This window comes from Thrips palmi, unplaced genomic scaffold (genome assembly GCF_012932325.1).
Source record: "Thrips palmi isolate BJ-2018 unplaced genomic scaffold, TpBJ-2018v1 HiC_scaffold_12, whole genome shotgun sequence".
Classification (NCBI taxonomy): domain Eukaryota; kingdom Metazoa; phylum Arthropoda; class Insecta; order Thysanoptera; family Thripidae; genus Thrips; species Thrips palmi.
In genome coordinates this window covers 8094479-8108220 of record NW_023144623.1, presented here as the reverse complement: position 1 = coordinate 8108220, position 13742 = coordinate 8094479, and the positions used below count along the sequence as shown (strand labels likewise).

At 62.5% G+C, this 13742-nt stretch overlaps 1 protein-coding gene across 1 annotated transcript in view; it reads right to left on the bottom strand.

The window, feature by feature from the left end:
- Positions 1-959: 959 nt before the first annotated feature.
- The window catches only part of LOC117640513, a 32044-nt gene continuing 19261 nt past the window's right edge, over positions 960-13742 (bottom strand). Inside the window, exons 2-3 of the mRNA XM_034377034.1 lie at positions 11769-12178; positions 960-1331 (exon numbers count right to left, since the gene is read on the bottom strand). Of these exons, the coding sequence (XP_034232925.1) occupies positions 960-1331; positions 11769-12178 (782 nt within the window). The remainder of the gene's footprint in view (positions 1332-11768; positions 12179-13742) is intronic.

The following is a 13742-nucleotide window of genomic DNA, read 5'->3' as shown; positions in this document are numbered from 1 at the left end:
ACGGAGCTCAATAAAAAGTCCCACAAAAAAGATAGACATAAATATAGCTCTGACTGCAGAAATGACATCCCAAACACAATCGCTAAACAAAACAATATTTTAACTTACTAAGTGTTAACTACACAGCAGAGTGCGCCGTAGAAGTAAGGGTATGACTCAAAGGTATACAAAATAAGGGCAAATTGCATATAACTAACACAATGAACAGAATCACAGGCTAACGCCGAATATAAACAGTTTACACTTTTTTTTACTCAGAGTAGACAAAAAAAATAGATTTATTGTAGAATGCACAGGTAACATCTACCAATTTGCGTCCTGGTCGACTACAGGACACTAAAATGTCCATAAAACGCCTCTTTCTTTATGTCAGGTCTGAAGATACATGCTCAACAATTACAATTTACTACCCTGATAAGAACGTTTTGTTAAAAACATCACTAAAAGAGGCTATAACAAGTCGGATATCGTCACCACGAAGCGGCGGGGCTGTTCCATCCCCATGTGATGCATACTTGTTAATTACAATTACATATAATATATACTATGCATTACAATGTACAAACAAACATAAACAATAAAAGAATTAATCAATCAGTGCCAGTGTCTGCGCCGAGCCGGAGTGCGATGGCACGCAAGCTCGGTCCGCACCCCAGCTCCAGGCCAGAACATTTACCCCGCCCGGCCCTGCGCGCCGGCCAGCGAGCAAAACAAAAACAAAAACAAAAACCGCGGGAAGCGATGTTTGGCCCCGCGGTGCGTCGCGGTGCGTCGCGGTGCGTCGCGGTGCGGACCGGCGGGGCGCGGCCCCAGCACGGCGGCGAGGGTGTGCAAGCGACGAGCTCGCTGCCGTGCTGGGACCGTCCGTGGCGCCGTGACGACCCTCTGGCCGGCGGCAGGGCGGGCGCAACTACAGACAACAGCCTGACGCGAGGCTAGGCGCGAGGCTCGACGCGAGGCTAGACGGGCACCAGGCGCAGCAGGCTGTCCGAGTTCCAGAGGACCCTCGAGTCGTCCTCGCGCTCGCGGCAGTGTGGGAACATGGCGCCCCACGCCACCGACCCCAGCGGGGCCAGCGGCGCGCCCAGCGGGTCCGCGGCCGTGGCGCCGGGGACGGGCGCGGCCACGCCGGCCACGGGGGCGTGGTGCTGGGCGTGGTGCTGCGGCGTGCCCTGGTGGCCGTACCACACGCCGGCGCCCTCGAACGAGAAGCCCGCCGCGTGCAGCATGGCGTCCGACCAGCTCGGCGTGGCGCGCGGCGTCGCCCGCGCGCAGTCCGGCGCGGCAGTGCCCCGCGACGAGCGCGACCGCTTCACGCCGCACCGTCGTACCTGCAACAAAAGGAACAGCGCCGTCAGTCGCGGCTTCGAACAGCCGGGGGGCTTTTCAGTGGGAGGGTGACAGGTGGTCGGGGAGAAGCCACCATTACAGTAATCAGCCCTTTTTTGAGGCGGGGCCGAGCGGGCAGACCCACCCAGCCCCGGCGGTGCCGTGGCGGTGCCTGTGCGTGTCCAGGCCTCGCTGTGCCTCGCTCCGGGCCTCCCGGCCGCTCGGGATGCTGATTAGGGGCGAGAGAGAGAGAGGGAGAGGGAGAGAGGGCGTCCTTGCAATCTAAATAACTATTGCTTGTAGCAAAGGAGCAGCTAATCTCCCTCCATCTCCGCCGTGTTATCCTACAACGAAGGCGAGGCGGAGGAGACGGAAAAAACACGCACACTCGAAAGGGGGGAGAAAGGCAGAGAGAGAGAGAAACACAAACGGGGGGAATAAAAAGATGAAACACGCGCGGAGATTACGGAGTTGCAAATTCTCAATGCGCCACGCCGTGCCACGCCGCGGGTCGCAGCGCTCCGTCTCTCTCGCACCCTTCGGGGCGCCCCCCGTGAGCGCGAGAGAGACGGAGCGACGACACTGTTCGCAAGCATCCCGCTGGTCGCGGCTACGCGGCCCGGACCCACTCTGCATAACAATTTGCCCGCGCCATGCTGGCCGGGCCGCGGGCCGCTGGCCCACAGGACCTCTTGAAAGATGCCGTTCCCTACTGCAGCCAACTGCCAGGACACTGCCAGGACACTGCCGCGACTGCCAACACAACAAGTCACTTCTAGAGGCCGCCCCGAAGTGTGTGCGTCCGCTCGTCCGGGCACCGTCCGTCCGTCCGTCCGTCGTCCAGCCAGTCGGTCCGCCGCGTCACGGACGAACGTAAAAAAAGTTAGCCCTGCCGACCGGACAAATCGGGGGCCGGCCGATCGACATTTTGAGTGCCATCCCCGAGCCCATCCCCACTGGGCCTATATACCGGGAACCGGTTCGGACCGTCCTCCGCCCCGCCCCGCCCCGGCCCGGCCCGGCCGGCAGGGCCGCCTTGATAGGCTTTTGATGCTCCACTGCGTGTCGCCACTATCAAGGATTGTTATTCGTCGTCGTCGTAAGTTTTGGCGACCGCGCGGCGGGGCGGCCAGAGCGGGGCGGCCAGGGCAAGCCCATCCCGTCCGCCGCCATCCGCCCGGTTCTGGTCGTAATCTGATCCCCGGCCGGGCCGGCCAGCCGCGCCGCCGCGCTATCGAAATCCAAACCCGATCGGACGTAGTCAAACCGAGGAGACGGGCTGGAGAGAGAATAAACAGCCGGGGCCGATTTCGTTTTAAAATTGGACGAGGGGAAAAAACGGGTGGAAAAAAGTTGGGCTGCTGCACAATAAAGACAGTGGAATTGGTCGTTGGAATCAATTAGCCGTATTGGGCTTCTTGGACCAACGCTCCGGGGGTTTGGGGTTTCGTGTTCTAACTGGAACCCCGGATTGAAAACTCGTTGTGAAATCTGCACCCGCCACGCCACCACTGCCGGCAGTGGATTTGGATTTACATAGCAGGGCCTCCGCCTCGCGTTCGTGCCTGTGCATTATATTTCAGGAGTATGGCCGGCCAAGGAGGCAATTTCCCTCCTCCTTTCGGCCTTAGGGGTTGGTCGGCTCCACGCTGGCTGCGCTACGCTGCGCTGGCTGGCGGGCAGGGGGTGGCAGCCCGAAGTTCCTCGCGCACGTCGCCGAGTCCGCCGCCGAGTAGCAGCGCCGCCGTGCCGCTCGTTCCCCGGGGGGAACTTGGCCCCGACTTCCCTAAGCCGGCGAATATGCCCCGCCCGCCCGCTGGACTGGCTGCCCGGCTGTCCGGCTGGCTGGCTGCCGGTCTGTCCGGGCGTCACGTCAGAGGCCCTGGGACTGGCCTGGGCTGGTCGCCGTGCTGCCCTAATCCCGCCTGATCCCGGCCGCGCGACCCTGCAGCCCGGCAGGCCGACGGCGGTCCGAAGGCGGTCCGAAGGCCCTTCGAGGAAAGCCTCTCGGACAGCGACAAGAACGACCAGACCTCCGGTTTCGCGGCGTTGCTGTGCAGAGTAGATTGCGGTGCTGGCGGCGCCGTGGAGGCACGCCGCACGCAGCGCACGCTCCGTCTCTCTCGCACTCGCAGGGCGTGCCGGCGTGCCGCGGGGGTGCGAGAGAGACAGGGCGACTAAGTGACTCGACGTCATCGAATCGCCAACGCGGTGCCTCGGTGCGCCACGGCCCCAAGTTTCTTTTGTTCCAGACAATTGATCGAGATAGGCCGGGCCCCAGCCGAGCCCCAGCCGGGGCCCTGGGCCGGTCGGGGAAGGGGGACACTCCCGACCCCCTCGAGGGCCTCTTCAAGGGCGGCGCGCAACCATTGGCGCAGCGTGGCGCAGCACAGCTGGGGTTGTGACCAGCAGACCGATTCCGAAGAGAGCCGGAGCGTCTGTGTCGCTCTCGCGCTGCGTCCCCAAGGCCGAAGGGGTGCGAGAGGGACAGAGCAGGCGGAGGAGGGGGGGGCGATTGGATTGAAGAGACGGACTGGGCCGCGCCTTGGCCGCCTTAGCCGCGCCCTGATAGGTATGCACGCCGCACCACATCCTGCTGGCACCCCGCCGGCGTACCCCCCGCCACCGCCCCACACTGCGGGCTCGCTGTCTCTCTCGCACCCCCGCGAAACCCCCCACGCGTGCGAGAGAGACGGCGCGACACTGTTCGGAATCAGAATCACCCCGCTGCGTGCCTCTCCCCCGCGGCCATTTTGGCAGCGACCCGCGGGGCATCCGGCGGGGCATCGCGGCTGGAAGCGCGGCACGGCGCGGCGCGAAGCGTGGGCCAAAAAGGAACCAGGCACAAAGGGAGGGGTTGCGTTAGGAATCGCCTCTATTTGCGCCGCTGCGCCGCTATCGGGGCCGTCGTGAAAGGCGAGGCCGGCCGCAGGGTAGCCGCAGGGTAGCCGCAGGGTAGCCGCAGGGGGTGCAGGCATCCCTGGCGCAGGCCCCGGTCCCGCCACCCTGCCGCCCCCGGCACGGCCTGGCACGCCTTGGCACCTCCTTAAATTCTAATGCCGGCCGAAACCATTTTCATGTCGATCATGCGAGCCACTCCCAGGCGCCCAGCCTCCACGCGGGGACCGCGCCGACCCCAGTTGAGTATTTAGAGCAAGCTTATCAAGTAGATAAGCTAAAGCCAGCTCGGCAATGGTACAGACACCAAAGAGGTGCAGTGCCACTGCCTCAAATTGATTGATGTCCAGTTGGTACTGGATTTGTCACTGTCCTCTGGAATTAGACTCCTCGACTAGGAAATGGAGCCTGGTCACAAGCGAAGGTACTTAGATTATAAATCTCAGCCTGTATACGATACATACATCACTCACATAAGGATTCATAACTCTCATGGATACCGTTCAGAATCCACTATCGGAAGTATGAGGGCACTTTCTTTGAGCTAGGAGAGCCTTTTTTACTTCAGGACAAAAAGCGACACTAGCCCACCTAGCGGACAAAGCTTACAAAATCCGTCTGGAAATGAAAAATCCATCTGGATTTCTAGTAAAATCCTTGTGGAATCTCGCTATGGAAATCAGACTTCCACAGTGGAATACAATTCATTCTGGGTTACTCAACTTATGGAAAAAAAATTCCATCTGGAACCCTCATTCCGACAGCAGCTGGTATGGAATGACCCTTTCCAGCTGGAAATATAAATCCATATGATATAGAAATCCGATGGAAATAAGAAATCCAGAGGAAATTCCAGGTGGAATTAAGCTGGGCTGGGCGCGCCTTGGCCGCCTTAGCCGCGCCTGATAGGTATGCACGCCGCACCACATCTGCTGGCACCCCGCCGGCGTACCCCGCCACGCCCACACTGCGGGCTCGCTGTCTCTCCCCCCCGCGAAACCCCACGCGTGCGAGAGAGACGGCGCGACACTGTTCGGATCGAATCACCGCGCGTGCCTCTCCCCCGCGGCCATTTTGGCAGCGACCCGCGGGGCATCCGGCGGGGCATCGCGGCTGGAAGCGCGGCACGGCGCGGCGCGAAGCGTGGGCCAAAAAGGAACCAGGCACAAAGGGAGGGGTTGCGTTAGGAATCGCCTCTATTTGCGCCGCTGCGCCGCTATCGGGGCCGTCGTGAAAGGCGAGGCCGGCCGCAGGGTAGCCGCAGGGTAGCCGCAGGGGGTGCAGGCATCCCTGGCGCAGGCCCCGGTCCCGCCACCCTGCCGCCCCCGGCACGGCCTGGCACGCCTTGGCACCTCCTTAAATTCTAATGCCGGCCGAAACCATTTTCATGTCGATCATGCGAGCCACTTCCCAGGCGCCCCAGCCCTCCACGCGGGGACCGCGCCGACCGGCCGGGCCGGCGAGCGGCGGGAATAGCGGGAGCTGAGCAAGCTGAGAGCGGCGGCGGGGCGGCGGCCTATCCTCAAAAAGTTTTCCGCCCGCCCGCTTGGCTCTTATCTATGTTTCATTACCAGGGGTGGGGTGGGCGTGCACAGACAGCTGCCGCCTCCCAGGGCGCTCAGCCCCGCCCCGCGCTGGACTGCCGCGTGACCCGGCGGGCGCGGCCGCGCGGCTCGCCGAGGTCCTCGTCCCTGTCCGACTTGGCAGCGGTACTACCGGGTGCCCCCCCCCCCCCACATGCCGGCGCGACCGCGGATGACGGAGTGACTCGAGCGGGGCGCGGCGGCGCGGCTGCCAGGCGTGGCAAAACCGACACGAATGCATTTCGGACGTGACGCGACGTGACGAGACGGACGTGACGTGACGCGGAACGTGACGCGGACAGGAAAGGCGGCCGAGGCAGTGCCGTGGCCGCGCCGTGGCGTGCGCGCAAATTAATGTATGCAGCGCATCAAAGAAATCGCTGAGAAACGGGTCGGGGCTGGCAGGGAGGGACGACGACGGCGACGTGCTGGTGGTCGCTGTCTTTCATAGAAGCCACCGGGTTGCGCACTCCCGGCCGACGCGGCCTCGCCGTCGTAGAGGGTCTCACGCGCGGGGCATTTCCAGTGGCGGGACGGATGGCTTTTCGCGCTGCTGGCCGTGCTGGCAGTGCTGGCGGTGCTGGCACGGCACCGCGCCTGGCGCCGCCCTGGCACACTGGGCCCCGCCATTGTCCTCGATAATATTTTTCAATCATCTCCGCCACCGCCGAGCCGCACTGCGCCACGCCCCGCCCCGCCACCCACCGCAATACTGCGAGCTATGGCCCTGCGCCGCGCAGGCAGGCAGGCAGGCAGGCAGGCAGGCAGGCAGGCAGGCAGCCGGCCCCGCGGCCGCCCTACCCGTTTCCAGCGCCATTTCCGAAGCGCGCCGCAGTTCCACCGTTCCACCAGTTCCAGCCGCCACCAAACAATGGCCGCCGCAATGGTACACTGCAAAAATGGAACGGGCCTGACCAGAAAGGACTGGCCAGAAAGGACGCGACGCAACGAAACGCAGTCACTGCCGAATGTCACGACGACAGTGACAAAACGAGAGGCAGGCTCGGCTCGACGCGCAGCGACGCAGTGACGCGTCGCCACCGGGGATTTCTCAAGAATTATGTCAATTTATTTCCCCCCTCTCGCTTTTTTTTTATCCGAGGGGAGTCGGTTCAATCCGATGACCTCCGCTCCGCGGTGTGCTGGCTAAAGGCTAAATCGACCCGGCCGGCGTAATTCTTTCTTATCTGCCACTCCTGGCCGCGCTGCTGGCCGTGCTCCGCCGTGCTCCGTGCACGCCACAATCTATCAAAACGAAAATATCCCGTCATTTCCCGATACTTCTTTTTACACGGCGTCACGGCCGATGTATCAGGCTTCTTTCAGCTGGCAGCCCCGTCTCCCCGGCCGAGCGAGCGTCCCCTCCTCGGCCTCCAGGCCCTCAGCTCCGAATCGAATGCTGATCAATTGGACAGCGCGGAGGGAGAGGAGGGCATTGAGGGCATCAACGCGATGGATGCCGTCCGTGCGGTGTGTGCGGCCGGTGCGGGCGCAGGCCTGCCTCGCCAGCAGCTCGGCCAGCATGGCCAGCGAGGCCACTGTCCTCGACACAACGGGCAGTACAGCGCGAGCGATGAGAGATCCTGCAAGTGCACTTAGACAGCACACTGCGCTCCAGACATGCACGTGTGTGTGTGTGTGTGTGTGCTTTTCGTTCCAGGAAGCCCAGGGATTTTTAAGGTGGGGCGCTGCAGCAGCCCCGCTGCGGTCTTTCCATCCGCCCCCTCTCACACACTTTTGCTTTCCACGCCGTTTCCACGTAGAGGTAGTGGTAGTAAACACACACACACACTCGCACCGGGGTGCTACGGTGGGTGGTGCCCCCTCCTCCGAAGAGGGAGGGAGAGAGAGGCGCAGAGCGAGAGAGACGCAAACAGCGCCATAAATCCAAAGTACTAGATGCACACCGCCAGTGCCACGCCGCAATTGTTGCTGTACGGACGGAGAGCGGCGTGCACCGACCGACCGAACAACGCTCTCGTCGCTGTCTCTCTCGCACCCCTACGGGGCGCCCCGCCGGTGCGAGAGAGGCAGAGCGCTCTGCGACGCCGCATTGTCGGGGCCGGTATTACAATGCCCTTCGTTCCCTTTCAGCTCAGCTCCCTCGCCGAAATTCCCCAGGTGTCCGCCGCCACCTCCACCGCCACCGCGTCGTCCTCCACGTCGACGTCCACCTCCAGGACAACACGCGCTCCAATAGAAGTGACGCATTCCGCCGCAGAAAGGGTTCCTCCGAGTTCCTCTGCACGCGCCTCGACGTCAGCACACACACACACGCACACAAATATACGAATGAGAGAGAGAGAGGGCTGCTGGCGCTGCGCTGCCTCAGATTTTATAGCCGCCCGCACTGCACACACACAGGATGAGGGGTTCCCGTGGGATGGCGGCGGTGGGGCTGCCGGCGCTGTGGCGCGGGCGGTTCCTCCAGAACCCCCAGCGCCATCGCAGAGTGCGCGCAGAGCCCAGCCCAGTCTCGGCGAGAAATGAAGACTTTTCTGCGGTGAAAACCTCGCGGCCCATTTATCTACGCACATGCAAGGGGCACTGCCTGCGGGCACTGTGCGACAAGGATCGATGCCTCGCGTTTCATTTCTCGGCGTGTCGAGTGATTGATGTGGGGGAGGGCGTCTGGGCCCAGCCAGCAGGGCCAGCATGGCCTCCGCCAGGATCAAGGCCCGCTGCGCCGCGGTGGTGCTCCGCCAAAAACCCCTTCTGGCCACGCCCCTCCCCCCCCCCTCCCTCCGCGCCGCCGATCGCGCAGCACGCGTTAATCATCTTTATTTATCTAGCCGGCGACGCGAGCACGCGCGCCATGGAAAACGGTCCGTCCGTCCAATCGGCGCGGCCACCGCGTGCGCTAGAGGTCACGCAAGCACGCACACGGACACACACACACACGCACGAGCGTGCATCCGGACCACTTCTAGAGTGCAGACGACGGAGACATCGCGGCGGTGGTGTGTGCGTGTCCTGTATCTATAAGGCAATTAAGGGGAGCAACGGGGAGCCGTAAATGACAATGGCAGGCTGCTCGCTTCACTCACACACACTCACACAAACACACACACACGCGCGACTAGAAGCCGCCAGCCCTTTCGCTCGGCCCGTAACGGCGCGGCCGTATAAACGCCAAAAACGACCCCCTTCCCCTTTTAACTTGGACGCGGCACGATATCGCACAAACACCAACACCACCACCAGGAGCTTGGCCGCGTCCTCGCCGTCCACCACACTCACTGCCTGCCCGCAACGCCACGCGTGTAGGCAACCGCCCTTCATATTTCACGACATGTGTGCGTGTGCGTGTGTGTGTGTGTCTCGACGAGGGTTGACATATCACAGGCCCGAACGGCCCCAATTATGACATAGCGGCCGGCGGCGTGTCCCGCGACGCGCAGGTGTGGTGGCGGTGGCGGCGGTGGAGCCACGTCAGCCGCGTCGTCGGCGCAAAGTCAAACATTTTAGCACGACATTTAAGTGGCTGCCTGTGCCATTAGTGCGACAGACGGTCCCCGGCCCTCCTTGCGGGAGCCTTGCGGGAGCCGAGCCGCACACAGCAGCCTGATTCCGAGAGTCGTTGTTGTTCCTGTCTCTCTCGCCCTCCCATGGGACGTCCCGTTCGAGCTCGAGAGAGACAGACGGCTCTCGGAATCGGCCTGCGGCCATTTTGTTGCTGAGTCGCTGCGGCGCGCTGCGGCGGCGTCGGACCAACCCAGCCGAGCCGCCAACCCGGACGACAAGACACGAAGCGACGGCTGGCCGCGGCCGGGCGAGGCGGGCGGCGAGCGCACAAGAGCGTCGTCTGTGCGCCAAACACACCGAACACCAAACACGGCACAAGGCGGGGCTTTCAATCAACGGGACAAACCGCCGCGCTGTGTGGCGTGGTTTGGCGCAGCCAGCCAGCCAGCCAGCCAGCCGGCCGGTCGGCCGGCCGCAGCGCGCAAGCACAAACACAGCCACTCGTCTCGTGACCCTGCAGAGTTGCACGGCGACGCCGCCGGACAGTCAGTCTGTCTCTCTCTCGCACTCGTGGGAAGTTCCGTGAGGGTGCGAGGGGGACGAACCGCCGAAACCGGTGTTCGAAGTGAGCAGGCCCTGCCTGCCTGCCGGGATTACGGCTTCTAGCCTCGCGGTGGGGGCGCCGCGCCACACGCATGAACATTAGGGAAAGCGGAGGGCGGGGCGCGCCGCCAGCCACCCCGCCACAGACTTTACTCCGCGCCTTTCCAATATAACAATGTTGTTGTTGTGGAGCTGCAGAGCTGCAGGCCTCCCCTGGGAAATAAAGGACTGTGGCAACGCACTGCGTCGCACTGCCACATCGATCGCAGGACAGTGCTAACTACTTCCGGTTCCAGGCCAATGTCCAAAAGCAACATTTTAACTGCCGGAAGTGGGGGGCCGGGGGGGTAGTAAAGGGAGACCGAGGTCGCAAAAACCCGAGAAGACGAAAGACAGGCGGGGATGAAACAACAACAAAAAGGGAGGCAAACAAAAAGGCGCACAAAAGCGCCGTCGTCGTCACACGGGCGTCGCAGGGCGTCGCGCACGCCAGCTGCCGTCTGTCCCATTTGACTATAAAGCATGACTGTCGTCGCAAAACAAACTGACGTCACACGGCTGTGGCCCATTTGACCGCGCGAGCGTGAAGGGAGGCCCCCCCCCCTCTCTCTTTGCGGACCCTTCGCGCCTCGGCTCGCACCTCGGGGACCGAGTCAGACCGAGTCTACCGGCGGGTCGGCGACAGAAAAGGAAAGGAAGCACCCTGCCAAAAACTTGAGGCCCATTTCGCATTTGGCGACCCAGTTCGTCTAATCGTGTTGCGGCCGTTGTAGGGGTTCCGTGACGTCACTAATAGCATTTTAACGAGCAAACCTCGGCGATACCTCGCCGCGCCGTGGCCCTGGCCGTGCCCAAGCCGTGCCCAAGCCCACGAGAGCCCCTGCAAGTGCGGCTAGCCGGGCCCCGTGGGTGCCGCTCTATTCATCAATGCCACAGCCGGCGACCAAATTACTTTGACAAGACGCGGCAAAGGCTTCTCAGGGCCACTAGCCTCGCGGCGACCCTCGCCTCGGCCCTAGCCTCGTGCAAGGTCCGCTCCAGCGGAATCAATCAAGCCGAGTGGAAGATCGCTCCCCAGGGCTGGGCAGGCTGGGCCCAGGTGCAACATCCTCGGGCATCCTTCCGGATTGTTCGCGCATCCTTTATCCTTTCAGTTCGAACCGCTGGAGAGCGAAAGAGCGGACAGCCGAAGAAGGCCGGCGCCTCAGACAGTCTCAGACACGCATCATGCCCAATCGGGCCATCATCAAGGCGCACTTGGAAACCCGGCGTCATTATTTGATGGCGGCCCGGGGTAATTTGCCGGCCAATGACAGTGCCGCGAGGCTTTGCGTCTCCCTCGCACTCGGCAGCGCGAGAGAGACAAAGCGACTGTCAAACATAGTGGTTCAAGCCCGACCGGTCCGCTCTGCACTTTACGATATGAAAAGGTAGCTCTTCGACTCCCAGCAGCACGCCATCTTTCTTTCCTTTCTTCCCTCCTTCTCTCTCTCTCTCTCCCCTTTCTCTGCATCTTTCCCCCGCGGGGTGTCCCTTGTTTCTAATTAAGCCTTCTAATAGACGGGGCCGGTACAATGGCACGGCGGCGGACGGACAGCATCAAAAGGCTTTCAGGCATGCCCAGCCCGCCGCGCCGTCCCGCAGTCCCGTCCAACAATTTACTGCAAGTCGTAAAGGTCACAAACACGGCATCCACGGCCGTATTCGGCACTGAGGAAATTTCGAAAACAGCCTGCCGTGCTGCGCCGCGCCCGGGCCGAGCCCAGCATAAATACAGCAGTAAATTTCTCATAGCCCAACAGCTGGTGTACAGAAGCCAGCCTGCCCAAATTGGACGGCGCGGTAAGAGGTTCCCCCACCCCTTTTTTTCAGCTCAGCTTAGAGACTCACCTTGGCGGGGACGGGGTTGGTGGCCATCTCCGGGTTGGGCTCCACCGCCTTGACCAGGCCGCCGCCGTACAGCCTGTTGGCCTGGGCCGCCTGCGACCCAGGGTGCTGCTGGTTGCTGTGGTGCTGCGGGTACTGGCAGGCCTTGCAGCCGAGGCTGCCCAGGCTGCAGCCCAGGCTGTCGTGGTAGCCGGGCAGTTGCTGGTACGACGCGCAGCTGCCGCCCAGCTGCCGTTCAAACAGCTGGGAGGTGCTGCCGGCGGTGCTGCCGGAGGTACTACTAGTTTGACTATGACTGCTACTGCTGCTCTGCTGCTGTGACTGTTGCTGCTTCATGTAGGTGCTGCTATTGTTGTTGTTGCTGCTGCTGTTATTGTTGTTGTTGAGTTCCGAACAGGTGGAGGCGATGATATCTGAAATCCGAGAGGAAAGACGACGGTTAGCTTTGCCTCGCCTCCGCCAGATGGCGCCAGTCCCGAGATAAGTCATCTCGAGCGGGCCGGGAGCGCCGCGCCAGCGTCGCCAGCGTAGCAACGCCACAGCAACGCCACAGCAACGCCCGGCCCGGCCGCGCTCTCAAAAGGTCACAATTTTTCAAATGCCGCGAAGGGTAGCCGTAACAACGCAGAGTAAATAACAAGTGTTGACATTTTCAGAGTGCGCGCTCGCGCCATTGTGCGCTGTGCAGGCCTAGTGGACACTCTACCGTCTCTCTCTCTCTCTCTCTCTCTCTCTCTCTCTCTCTCTCTCTCTCTCCGTTATGACACGAGTTTCCTCTCGCTATCGGGCCGTAAAATAAAGAGCGTCTAAATGAAGCCTCATCTGGGATTCTATTCGCCGGGCCACAATCGCTGTGCTGCGCGCTGCGTGCGTGTGCGGACTCCGCCCGGCCGCGCCCCCGCCGCTCTCGCGCCCTCACGGAACGACGGGAGAGAGTGCGAGAGAGACGGAGACACACTGTTCGGAAACAGACTTACAACAGGCCGGGCCGGATAGAGGTAATGGAGGGCTATTTTCGATCGGCCATTCTTTCCGCACCAAAGCCCCCCCCTTCCCCCCCACGCCATTCACTCGCGGAAGGAAAAATTCGCGGACCACCCTGTAGAGGGCGCGCGGAAGCGTTCAGAAGGAGCTTTATCAACACTCCAGCGAGCCGATCCCAAACGGTGTCGCTCTGTCTCTGTCGCACTCACGGGGCGGGGCGTACGCGTGCGAGAGAGACAGAGCGAACCGCTGCGTGGCATCGCTCCGCAGGGGCGTCCGCCCGCCCCGCCCGTCCGCCCCGCCCAGGCAGGCCCACAAGGGAAGCGTCTCTCTAAAAAGCCCACGCTCACGAAAACTGGTGCGCGCTGTGCTTCGCGGCTCCGCGGCCCCGCGCGCAGCGGACTGATGCCGAGAGTCGTCGCTCTGTCTCCGTCGCACTCACGGGGGCGTGCCGTGCGGGTGCGAGGGAGACGGTGCTCGCCGGCCGTGATGCGATGTTCTCGGGAAGGGCCAGCAGACTACAATCCCCCCTTGAAAGACGGGGAACAAGCCACACAACCTCCGACAGCCTCTCTCTTCGCCACCACCGGCAGCCTCCCGCGCGCTGCGTCTCTCTCGCACTCGCGGGGCGCCCCGTTCGGGTGCGAGGGAGGCAGAGCGACGCGCGCCTCGCTCCGCGCTGCTCCGCGTACAATCGCCGTCATCAGCGTCCGCTTCGCTTCAAGCCTATATAAGTTGGCGGCGGAGTGTTTGGCATTGTTGTGCCGCTGGAGCGCGCTAGCGCGCTGGAGCCTCCAGCCGCGCTTCCAGCCGCGCTTCCAGCAGGGCTTCCAGCCTCCAGGCGGCCAGGCCCTTCCAGCCAGGTATTCATTACGCCAGCACGCCGGCGAGGCGAGCCCCATGCAGTAATGGAAGAAAAGGGAATTATAGACAGCAGCAATGATTTTTGTGCGAGGCGGGGCGGGCGGCGGGGCTCCGTCGACCACGGCACAC